The sequence below is a fragment of the Nanorana parkeri genome, unplaced genomic scaffold (genome assembly GCF_000935625.1).
Source record: "Nanorana parkeri isolate BGI_ZX_2015 unplaced genomic scaffold, ASM93562v1 scaffold679, whole genome shotgun sequence".
Classification (NCBI taxonomy): domain Eukaryota; kingdom Metazoa; phylum Chordata; class Amphibia; order Anura; family Dicroglossidae; genus Nanorana; species Nanorana parkeri.
Genome location: NW_017306947.1, coordinates 202,725 through 215,917, shown reverse-complemented (window position 1 = coordinate 215,917; position 13,193 = coordinate 202,725). Strand labels below are relative to the sequence as shown.

The 13,193-nt window shown below is 39.9% G+C and overlaps 1 protein-coding gene across 1 annotated transcript in view; it reads left to right on the top strand.

Annotated features, from left to right (window-relative positions):
• Positions 1-13,193, top strand: part of ERBB2 (erb-b2 receptor tyrosine kinase 2) — a 138,358-nt gene that overhangs the window by 85,403 nt on the left and 39,762 nt on the right. The window contains exons 5-6 of the mRNA XM_018563598.1: positions 5,866-5,952; positions 10,226-10,341. Of these exons, the coding sequence (XP_018419100.1) occupies positions 5,866-5,952; positions 10,226-10,341 (203 nt within the window). The remainder of the gene's footprint in view (positions 1-5,865; positions 5,953-10,225; positions 10,342-13,193) is intronic.

The window sequence follows — 13,193 nt, the reverse complement described above, 5'->3', positions numbered from 1 at the left end:
TATATATATATATATGTTACATTTTATTTATTTTTGCATATGAATTGGATGTTTAAAGTCAGCACAGTTTCATCTAATTCCCTAAGCTACAGGTAAATTCTCTTACAAAGTCAAAATTCCCCCGCAAAATAAATAGCCTATTTACCTTTAGTTAATCAACCCAATAGTGTTCATAGTCATTTGTGTGGGGACAGTTTGTAGCAGTAAGTAAGGACAGAGAAAAAAATATACACTTTTTTACAGACACCCAAAGGATCTGCTATTTTCACACTGCAGTGTTAGCAACTTATTTTGGTGGACACACAAGCACAATGCAAAGCTGACTGATTTGCTGGCCAAATAGGGGGCAGGTTTAGATGCAAGTGCATGGACAGTCAACGTCAAAATACACCTCTGACTGTGATAATGCTACAGAGAGATAAACATTTGCCCTTGCCACAAGTACTTGTAGCAGTTCTCAGGGAATCTGTGAAGGTTCTCATTTCTCCGGGTCATGATATAGATGGTAGTAGATAGTCAGTTATTTTATATTATTAAAGACGTTTTGCTGCTTATCAAGGTAACTTCTTCAGTTCAGGAACCTACCTCCGCTTTTATAGCCACAAGGCTAACTTGGTCACCTTGTTCCAGTCACCATAGAATGTCTCAATGCAGAAGTTGATTGTCCGAGAACATGATGGAGGTGTGAAAGCTTCTGCATCCATCCTGTTCTAATTACATAGTGCAATCTCATCATACCTCTTATGCCACCCACTCTCATTCACACCCAATTTAGTCACACCAAGTTCTTTGACAGTTACCATCTGCCCTGACACATTCCATGTATTTTTTTACCCGTAGAACCCTTCCTTGTTAACCTTATTATATCTGTTGCGCGTCATGGGATTGTATGGTGCTATATACATAAATAAATAATAATAATAATAATTTTGTTTCGTATCTTCACAGAGATCCTGAATGGTGGAGTAATCATGGAGAATAACACACAGCTGTGCTTTCATACAACCATCCTATGGAATGATATCCTGAGCCATAGCAATTCCTTGAAAAGTGTCATGGTTCTACATCCTGACATCCGAAAATGTGAGAAAGCTGGGTCTAGAATAGGGTTGAGCTTAATGAGAGAGCATGTACTGAACATATGCAGGCTTATTAGGGCTAAAAGCAAAGTAAAATGTGTTACCCATGACAGCCAACCAGAATTCATGTTTAAAGAGACTGTCAGTGGGAAGGAGGCATTACGTTTAGGCACCTAGAGGCAGGTTCATTCACAGCAGTTTGCCCCCTCCCTCCTCCCAGTTATAGAGTTTATTTAACAAATATGTCTGCAGTAAACTGAAATCTTGTTGGGTACAGTGGATGAGATAAATTGATCTGGTTTTGTAGGCGATATCTTTTTATTTTTTTACACTCGTGTCGGAGGATTAGAACCTCAAAAAGCCAGTGAACAAAAACTGTACCTTTTTTTAATTTTTTTAATTTAATGTTAAAATTATATTAGCGGGTAAAAAAAACAACAACTTGTTGCCGCGCTGTCCTTAAATGGTGTACTAATAATATGTGATCAGTGAAAATTCTAATGTGACAATGTGTCCACTTTAAAATTAAACAAAACATGTATGTGTCAATAAACACCAAAGTTTATGTTTTTCAAACTATGTACTCTATGAAATGCACTTAAACAATTGATTCAAATAAACAGTGAGAAATCAATAAACAATAGGTTTTCCAATCACAATGTGAATTAAAAAACAATGTCCATAAAAGTTCATATGAGTGAAACCATCCAAATGATTTGAAAATTCATACACATGTGATTTAGTCTTTGCTCCTCCACCGTCTTATTACCACCACGTGGACACTCAGGGGGTTATTCACTAAAGAGCCGAAGGATTAAGCCCAACCTTTGGCGAATCCTTTGGCTGCAGGAGTTCGTTCATTTTGCCGCGGGAGTTCATAGAATGCGGTCGGGTTGGCGTGCGTCGGGATTTTTTTTATTTCAACGAGTGGTGGCGTGGACATCGCTGGATGACGTGATTAAGCTTTGCACTTTGCGTTTTTTTTCTTTTTTTTTTTAATTAAAGTAATTGTCAAAGACTTTTGGTGTGTGTGTGTTTTTTTTTTCCCCTCAATTAAAGGATTTTTTCTAAAAGTCTCTTTATTTACATTTTTGTACCATTACTCATTTACAAGGGGGGGCAGCATCTGGGTGCCCCCTTTCCTGCCCTGCCTGGCCTGTGCCCGGATTAGGTGCCGGTTGGGAATTTTAGGGGGGACCCCACTTTTGTTTAACCATTTTTTGGCAGTGGGGTTCCACCTTAAAATTGCTAAATTTCTACCAGACCTAAAGGGCCTTGTATGACTTTTGGGGAAACCCCCACGCATTTTTTTTTCTTTTAACTTTGGGGGGGAGGGGGTCCCCGATTGTTTAGGAGGGGAACCTTGCGTGTCTTTTTAATTTGTTTTGCTTTTGTTTACATTTTCTTTTATTCTGCTCGCTACCTCCGGGCTAGCGAGCATAATAACTGAGCCGAATGCTGCTCGGCATCTCTATGAGAATAAGGGTGAACAGTAGTGAATGAACTGACGAACGCTCGACTCAGCCGATCCAGATGTTGGATAAACTTAGACAAAAGTGTTCTTCGGCTGAGCCGAACTGTTTGGCTGAACCATGGTGAAGTGAAGGGAGCCGAAGGCAGCCAATGTACAGCTGTTTTCAGCTGTACAGGACTCAAGTGAATAGCCGAATGCCATTCAGTTCCCTTCACCTCGAGTTGGTTATTTACTCGGCTGGCTTTGGCAGCTTAGTAAATAACCCCCTCAGTGAAATGCTCACCTTGGATGTTAGACCATCACACAAGGTCTAATCATGCTGTTCCCCATTATGTTATATTAGCCAGATGGTGATCTACCCTCATAAGAATCCACTTATGGAAATTCCCGTATCTCTCTTTGTACGTACCCCAAGGATCCCCAAATAAAAAAAAGCATACAGACCATAGTTCTTTCTGTACTAATTAAAATAAAGCTTTTATTAAAAGCTACTTACATAAAAACACAGGACAGCCAATGTATTCACAAAGTAATATGGTAATGCAGACAGGAACACTGCTGGATCAGCCACAAGGAATACGCCGAGCTCCAGTCTCACCTCTTCCACACTATGTCACAAGTTTGTGATCCCCCATACCATTGGGATCCTTAGAGGACAAAGACGGATATGAGAGGGATATGAGAACTTCCATGAGTGCACTTTTATGAGGGTAGATCCCCACATGGCTAATATAGCATAAGGGGGAACAGCGCAATTAGACCTTGTGTGATGTCTAGCATCCAAGGTGAGCAGAATTTCATGTGTCCACGACGGTGGAGGAGCAAAGACTGAATCATGCATCTGAATTTTCCAATCATCATTTGGATGGTTTCACTCAGATGAACTCCCACAGACTTTGTTTTTTATTTCACGTTGTAATTGGGAATCTAATTGTTTATTGATTAACAATTGACTGTTTATTTGTAGTCAATTGTTTAAAGGTAATTCATAGTTACATAGTACATAGTTTGTTGAACATAAACTGTGGTGTTTATTGACACATACTGTACATGCTTTGTTTAATTTTGAAGTGGACACATTTTCATATTTGAATTTTCACTGATCACATATCATTAGCACACCATTTAAGGACAGCACGGCACTTATATTAGTGGGTAAAATAGATAGCAGCTGCTTAGCTGTACTTGAGTTGCTTGTGCTAAACAGTCAAAACTTTTTTCTTTATCGTTCAGTAAGGGAAAGGGGATCAGATGTAAATCAGAGATAATTGGGTTATACTGCTGCCTTTAGGGGAAATTGAACACCGGCAGGTATAACCTCTCCCACTTGCATCATTGTGTGTTTACTAGTGTCCTCGGAGGATGGATGTCTTTTCATGTACACTGTATGTGATCAGCTATTTGGAGCTGTCAAAAGCCGGTAACCACTGTGAATCAGCGGTTACAGTTCATTAATAGATGCCTCAGTATTGAGGCATCCATTAATGAAAGAATTAAGCTTTTACAGATGCCTGATCAGTGTCAGCGATCAAGTATCTGGCAGTGATAACAGAGTGGTGTGAACCACTTTGCTATCACAAGTTTGACAGCTCTGTACAGATCACGATCTGTTTTAACAGCTCTGTACAGATCGTGATCTGTTTTGACAGCTCTGTACAGAGCCTGTGTACTGGCTTTATTTTGCTACAAGTTTCTATGAAGCATGGACACTCGTAGCAAAATTTTGAAACATTGTATCAGACTTCTAATCGTTCTAGGAACGATCAGAAGTCTTTAGTGACATCTGACCCTTAAATGCTGCAGAATCAGCATGTCAGAAATCAGTGTCACTAAGGTTATTATTGGCTGTTCCTAGGTTTGGAGCAGCCTAATAACAATCAAAAATGTAAAAAAAATAATTAAATGATCAAGCAGTAATAGTGACTGTTTATAAGTAATTTTTCCGTGCCATCCGGATAAAACTACACCTAAAACTAAAAAAGTATAGAATGAATGAATATATCCTGCTGCCGTGCTAAACCACAGTGTGTTAATAATCTCAAAATGAATGCACCGCGCTGGAAATGTGTAACAGTTCAAAACAGTTGATAGCCATTTATAACAAATAATAATATAGCAACGTGTATCATATAATATAAAACGATTCTCCACAGTTCAGACTTCAATATAGAAGAAAGATGCACATAAAAAATAGTTCTTGCATGTATCCCGTGCCTAGAGTCATCAGAGGTCGTTCTCACAAATTTCTTGTTTATGGTTGGATCGAGGAGCATTCATATGCTTACCCATGTGCACGGCTGTGTAATGTTTGGGAACAGATTTGGAACCTGATGTATCAATGTAGTCTTACTTATGCTGGGCACACACCTTACAACCATCGCAAGACTTTTGTCTTGCGATGGTTGTAAGGTACTTAAAAAAACGTACGATCTGCCTATCTTGGACAGGCAGATCATACTTGCGATGATCGCAAGCCAGGCCCCCCTGGGGGGCGGGTTTCCGATGACCGCAATGCCGAACGGGCAGTGTGCGCTTGCGCACACCGGCCCGTTCGGCTTTTATCGCACGAACATGCTACACACCCGCCGAACATCGTGCGATGCTCGGCGGGTTTTCGAACATGTTCGTAAGTTAAAAGTCGTGCGACCTTACAGTAGTAGAGGTCGCACGGCTTCCACACACCTTACGATAATCGTACGATCGCGGTATTTCCCGCGATTATCATACGATTATCGTAAGGTGTGTGGGCAACCTTTGAACTGGAATTATTTCCCCACAACTACCATCACATTCACACTTTCAGGGCTGGTTTGAATCTTGTTGGTTTCTGAGTGGAAACAACTCCAGTTTTTACTAAAAAAAATGCAGAGATATTGGTGGCATTGTGGCCACTGAATAACATATCATGAGCTGAGCTAAGCTGAACCAGAGAAAAGCTAGCTACTATGTTACCAAAAGAGCTCCTCCTTTTTCACTGTTTACTTTGTTAATGATGCAGTCTGCTAGCATGATGTGATATTAAGGTTTCGACACAGAAAATTTTATTTTTGTGTCATACATATTACTGTATGTCATTTGCTCTTAAGTGGAAGCAGCAAAGGTAAAAGTTATAATTGGTTGCATTTAGCTATTTCAACAACTCTTCATTGTAAAACGATATACTGTTTTTCTGTTGGAGTTCTGTGTTTCAGTTCAGCCTGATAACAAGACATAGTTATATGATTTTCCTTCTCCTTCTGGTTCAGCTAATCTACCAATTTATATTAAGGGAGGATGGTTGATGAAGATTTGTATCACTGTTTGTTTTTATAGGTCCACCATGCTCAAGCAGATGTGAATTGCTACCTTCAAGAACAAATGGATCATGCTGGGGAGAGGGAGAAGAGTATTGTCAGACCTGTGAGTAAATGTGACACCGTATTATTGTCATTACTACCAGGTAAATGAAACCTGTCATAAGATGAAATATGTAGGCTACCATTCTTGACCGCCTTATAAAATAACTGTCATGCCGATCTGGTGGGTTCATACCTTTATTATCAATGATTGAACAAGTAATGTGAATGAAATGTTCTGACTTCACTTACTGCAAGTTGTTCTTGGTCAATTACTCAGAAAGCAATAAAGCCAGAGACAGCCAAACAACTTGCATTCTTAAAAAGGATGAATGGCAATCCAAATATTTTCATCATGACAAGTATCTTTTAACCTCTGTTCTTCCGCCTTATGTATTGAAACAATAAAGTAGTGGGCGCCTATTTCTGCTGTGCCATTTTTAAATGTCAATCCAAGATTGTAGTGATTGACCATAGAGAGACCAATCACAGCACTCAAAGATGTAAACAGTGTAGTGTTTACATCTTTGAGTCCTCCCTTTCCTCTTACAACTGAGGAAGGGGAGGAAAGAGGAACTAGTGAATGAATGAGTCATTCATTTGCTCCTGAACACAATAGAGATCATTGGCAGCAACAGATTCGAGAAAAGGTAAACCCTTTCACAACCACACCCCCTCCTATACATCTTCTCTCCAGCTTGTCTCTTCAGTGACCTGTATACTATCTCTTCAACTCCCTTATCCTGCACATTAACCCCCTCACCTCGATCCTCCCATTGTATGTGATCTGTACATTAACCCCTTCACCATGACCTCCCTCTGTGTCTGACCTGTATGCTGTATCTAGTGTACCATTACGAAGCTCTATGTTTAACCCCCTCAATACCAGAATATTTTTTTTTTTTTAATAAATTCTTTATTACCAGCATATTTCTTAATTTCCAAAATATTGTAGGAAAAAAATTAGATCACCTTGGGGTGTCTACTTACCAAAAGAGGTGTTCCCACTGTCCTGGCATTTTTATTTTAACAGAAAGGAAGGGATACTGGTAATTTTTTCAAAATTATATATAAATATAAAAAAAAGCAGTTGTTATATGATACTACCAAAAGAAAACTGTATTTGTCTCAAAATATGATATCAAATTTGGGTACACTGTTGCTCTGAGTAATTGTCAAACTATCACAGAACTAAAAACTGAAAAATAGCCTGGTAATGAAGGGGTAATACAGCCTGGTACTCAAGTGGTTAAAAATGGTCCCAAATATGCAGAAAAAAATGGTCCATAAAGGAGAACTATGAGGCAAGTGATTTCCACTCAACTTCATAGTTAGAGCCGACCTGTGACAAAGAAACTGTCACAGGTCGGCTCCATTGATCAAGAAGTAAGCAGAAACATCCACCAATCTGCTCACTTCCCGATTCCCACCTCCCCGCTCGGTTCTTCCAGCGCTGAGTGGAGGAACGAATGGGGGAAAGGGCGGGCACAGCTGGCTCTGCCGCTAGATAGGCAGAGCCAGCTGTCACTCACGCAGCTGGGTGGATCTCAACAGTATTGCCGGATCTGTCCCGGCTGCGGCTCTCTCAGTATATCCCGGGCAATAGTCCGCGATGTACTGAGCTTTGGGTCATGGGAGGAGAACTATGGGGAACAACACTTACCCCATAGTTCTCTTTGAATATGTTGACAACTCCAGTTCTACAATAATATAATAAATGGTATTTCTGAAAATTGTTACACAGAATTTTAAACTGATGACTGGTGACTATGACAGAAACAAACTTTTCCCCCAATTTTTCCCCAATCTACTTAAAACTAAAAAAAATGTTTTGGGCTTGAGGCAGTAATGTAAATCATCTTAGGCCCCATTCACCCCTGCACGTGGCAGTTGCTGGGTTCCCATCGATTTCACTGGGTTCATATATGCGTGACAAACACGGCAAGAAAGTAGTATTTTATGTGACGTGCGCTCTGCGTTTTTAATGGCACCGCAATCAGGTTGTGTGTTTTGTTGTGTTTTCGCAAACATGCACAAAAAGCTTGCTTTGGCACGTGTTCACGGAACGCACGGATGTGAACCGAACCTTACCAATAAGTATTTATGTTTTAAAAACCTTGTTTTTGTGTATAGTTTGTACAAATACATGGGTGCAGCCATCAAAAACAAGGGTGCGCTTATCTGGAAGCTGACCTCAAAACCCCAAACAACCCTCCCAAAACATATTTAAAACACAGTCACAAGGTGTTACAGGGTAAAATAGTATCAGCTCAAAAATATCTGAAATTGAATGATCAAAAAGTGCACTTATTCACTTAAGTAGGAAAACTGTTTTGCCCATTATGGGTTAAATAAGTGAGAGCTGTTTACACCATTAGGCCTATGTGTTACAGCGATTTTGTCATCAGCAACTAAAATTGCTAAAGTTTAACTTATTTCAAAGTAAGAACATTAAACATTCAGGCCCCCACAAGGCGAAGTACCTTCATCCCAAATACGGTATAAGAGAAAATGTATGAAGTGATTAGGATTGGGAATATGTTTAAGATTGGTGCTTTTACATAACAAAAATGTAGTCATTTTATTTCATATTAAAATTTAATTTAAAAGTAATTTATTTTAAAATCTTATTTACATAAATATATATATATTATACACATTTACAGAAAATATTTACAAAAGATAATAATGGTTTAACCACCATTGCACTGGAGCAATTTAACATTTCTGCACACACATGCTAAAAGCTGAATTTTTGTATAGAAAATTACTTTAAACCCCCAAACAATTATATATTTACTGAAAACAGAGGCCTTGTAGAATAAAAACAATGATTGCTGCTATTGATGCACCTTTACTGGGTTTTCGGTATGAACAGTGCCTGCATCCAATCAGATTGTTCAGGTATTTTGAGAGCCAGCAGGGCCGACTGGCAAGATACTGAAGCTTGGCCCAGTGGGAGATTCCTCCATCCACGCAGTTTAGCGTAGATGGAGGAATCTGTTACAATTTTTCCATCTGACTATAGAAAAAAATCTATAGGTGTAGGGCCAGCTTTACAAACTTCCTCAACCTAGAACATAAAGGGCTTAAGATTTACCACATTTTAACCATAAGGTTACTCTTTAATTGTCTATGTCAGTGATATGTCACTTCATTGCAGCTTGCTCTCTAGAAGCTCAGTTTCAACTGTTATTTAGGCAGCAAAAAAGTGACTAGCAATAACCACCTCCCGGCCGGCCGTTGTACAAAAACAGCCGTCCGGGAGCTTCCTGGATGTGACAGGCCGTGTATATACGGCCTGTTAGCCCTGCCAAGCAGGAAACGACCAAAATTTTAAAACAGGCAGCTATGCCTGTTTACATACAAGCGATCCGCCGGCTATAGAGCTGGCGGATCGCTTGTATGTGGTGCTGATCGGGGGGCCCCCCCTCCGCAGCCCCCCTCCCGCTGGTCCCAGGCTCCGGTGTGCCCGGTGCGAGTCTGGGACCAGCATGGTGGCTCTCTGACGGGATTAGAGGGAGATCGGTACACGATCTCCCTCCGGTCCCCTCTCCGCTGTCAGAATGCGGAAGTGATGTACATTACATTACTTCCGCATTCCTGTGTCACTCTCCAGCTTGAGAAGGAGTTTAGTCCCCTATGTGTTAACAATAAAGTTAAGTGGAAAAAGAAATAGTCAAAAAAATTAAAGTCACATGAAAAATAATGTAAAAAACTAAAAAAATGTTAAAGTCCCTACCCATCCATACATGCGTGCAAACATGCGTCGGGTGCCTATATGTGTGAAAACGACGATTGCGCCCATTACGCCACACATGTTGCATATCGCCGCGAACGTCGCAATGAGAGCAATAATTCTAGGGTCATCAATCACTGATAACACTAAACTGATGAGAGGCAAAAGCTTTTAAAGTGTCGCCTATGGTCAATTTTGGGTATGGTTGTTTAACTTTTTTGGTAGTTAAACTTATTTTTTTTTCAACATTTTCAGTAATTTTTCCTTAATATAGTAAAAAATAAAAAACCCCAGTGGTGAATAAATACCACCAAAAGAAAGCTCTATATGTCCCAAAAAAATGGTATAAAATTAATTTCAGTATAGCGTTGCATTACAGAATAAATGTCAGTCAAAGTACTGCTGCGCTAAATACTGAAAAATGGCCTGGCCAGGAAGGGGGTCTAAACACCTGGTCAGCAAGTGGTTAATGAAAGTTGAATTTTAAGTTTGCTTCCTTTTTTATACAGAATCATGTGTTATTTGAAGCTAATTTGTTTGTGTGATATGAAGCACAATCCTGTGCTTAATGTGTTACCTGTGCTTTGTTGTCTGTTAGTTACCAGCAGTATATGTCAGAGCGGCTGTCAGAGGTGTAAGGGGAGCCATTCCACTCATTGCTGTCATGAGCAGTGTGCAGCTGGCTGTACTGGGCCCAAGAACTCCGACTGCTTGGTGAGATTACACATATCCTTCTCCTACTGTGTTTCACCTTTCATTTATATATCACACCATACCTTATTCATCAAGCTGTGAAATCAATTAGGGCAGGGCCAATATCATAGGATCATATGACTCAAGAGGTCGCTTGAACATGCCTTTGCAGCCTCTTGAACCAGACTCGTTGTTTCTAATATTTGATTTTTTTTCCCCATTTTCTCACTTTTCTGTACCATTCATAGAATGCTGAATGATGATGATGCAGTGATCCCCCTTGGTTATTGGATATATGCCTAGGGCAACAGGGTAGCATGAAAACATGTGTAATATTAACCTATTGTCTTCTATTTCTGTCTCTGGGTCTGCTTGGATAAATTTAGTGGCAGCTCAGAAGGTGGGGAGTTGCAGGTTCAGTTAAGAAGAGTACCAAGAAACCCTGCAGGTCTTAAAACAGGCATCCCTCTACTCTTTACCCGTAGGTTCATAAATGGTGAACTCTGCAGTTTACCAGTAGCTCTGCTGTCTCCAAGGATGCATTTTGGTTGTGATTTTTTCTAATATTAGTCCTATACTTTGGCTGGTAAGGGCATCTGAAGCCACTTTGCCCTAATTGGGGGGCCTCCCGGAGATTGGTGATTCCTATGATTAAGCCCATTGAGTAAAACATGTAAGGGAGTGAGGTTCTGGTGGGACCATGTACTGTCAATTACAATGAGGCTTTATATATGCTGGAAGATAGGATATGGCTGCACTCTTAGCATTCTTTGTTCAGAAACTGGCAATGCAAGGGTTTTTTGAAAAGTTTGGAAGGTTTTTTCTAAATTTTATATTCATCTATTCTATTTATTTTATATGTCTACTGTTAAAATTATTTTAAACATTTTACACAGGGATGTGTTTATGAAGATTGGGCAAATCCTTAATATATTCCTGGAGTGGATATGTTTGTATAATTGTGGCCATATGCTAGCAACATTTGCTAGGGGCAAATATTGCAGAGTATGAATGTCAGAAAGTGAATATGAAGGCATCACGTGAATCTACAGCAATTTTGAATTTGGGCAAAGAGCAACACAGAAAACTATTAGATTCACCTTTTAGTGTCTGTTAGTGGTAAAATCTCTGTGTGACTAATGTAATCATGGCGTTTGTTCCAGAATCCAGCATTTAACATGAAAAAAACCTAGTCCAAATATTGAGGAATCCTGTAACGGAACAAATGTGGCAGTAAATGATCTGTTAATTAATGTATGTAATGTATTTTGGGTAAATCTGACATTTCACATTTTTCTAAATAGAAACCATAGCAATGGATTAGTGTTATTAAATAATAAGCTCATTTTAAAATGAACATGTACTTTTTTTATATTTAGGGCTAAGTAGCATGTATGCACATACTACTTTTCTATACGCTTCTCCTGCCATCCTAGCCTCTGCTCTTTAAAGGCTGAATGCAGGGCCCACAATCCAGCACATGCACAGGGTAATGTAGAGTAACTGCCATAGACTTTATTGGTAGTACCAATCTGTACTTGGCGAATGCACTGTCATCAGACTCTGTGACAGCTCCCCGTTATTATGCAGCGCATGTACTATACTTTGTGCTTTGAATTCATTTAGAACTGAGTGCAGGTTGGAGAGCTTAAAATCAAATGATCTGCAAGAGTAAGGTATGGAGTTCTCTGGGATTTGCTTACTAAGAAATCAAAGTGATTCTGGGGCTCAACTGCTGTTTGGAAGTATTCCTTTTCTTTTTTTGTCCATTGAGGGACACAGGAATTCTGAAATGATTAAACAGTCGGGTTATACTGCTGCCTACAGGAGGTCAGAACAGGTTTGCAGTAGATTCTTACTCATCCTTCTGGTCCTGGTATTTTTGGACACCAATTTTGGTTATACTGTATCATTAACCCTGCCTACCCTTTAATGATGCTGTGGTTGATCTCCCTAATCTCTGCTTCAAGGGGAATTCAGGGTTAGCACTCCAACTTTTTAAGGGTCTTTCCCCTCAATTTAATGACATGTTAGGCCTTGAGGATTCTTACATCCATGCCTACCACTGATTGGTTGTCTAATCAGGTGACATCCTCCCTTATATGCACCTCCCATTGCCATTCCCCAAAGTCAGTGCTTGCCATGTCTGTCCACACTTCCTTTCCCTGGGGTTAAGTATTCTAAGGTTTTTCTCTGCAATTGACTTTTTGGTATTCCTATTGGACATTGTCTGTCTGTTCATACTTGACCTTCGGGTTCTGCGCTTTTCTGGGACTTGACCCAGCTAACATTTCGTCTTCTTGTCCACATTTGTGGTTGTTCTAGTTTTCTCCCATTCTTTAATGGATGGTTGGTCCCCCACTTCACTGGTTGAGGCCCATTGTTCCTTCAGGTAACAGTTTTCCATAAGTGGTGATTATCTGTCCTAGTCTGGAGCACGAGGTTGAACCTTTGTGCCCTCCCTTGGTCGTAGCAATTTCCATATTTGGTTTGGCCCTTTCTTCATCTGGCTTTGATTCAGGTGTTGATCTCTTCATATACTCTTTTGTAGACTTATCTCCACATCTGTTGGATCTTTCAGTGACTATTGCCCACCCCTCAAAGCTTTTGGACATCCCGACTGTTTGTAAATTCCTCAATTTCTGTGTCCCTTAAAATCTTTTTCATGAAGTCCACTGAGGGACACAGTTCCATTCCTTTGTGTTACTGGCTTATAGTATTGCTTGCACACAAAACTGAGACATGACGGTTGGACACTGGGTTAAATTGAGGCTGGCTTAACATTCATTGTTTGACAGTGTCCCAACCTCCTGTAGGGAGCAGTATAACACAACTGTTAAATAATTCCTGTGTCCCTCAATGGACAAAAATAT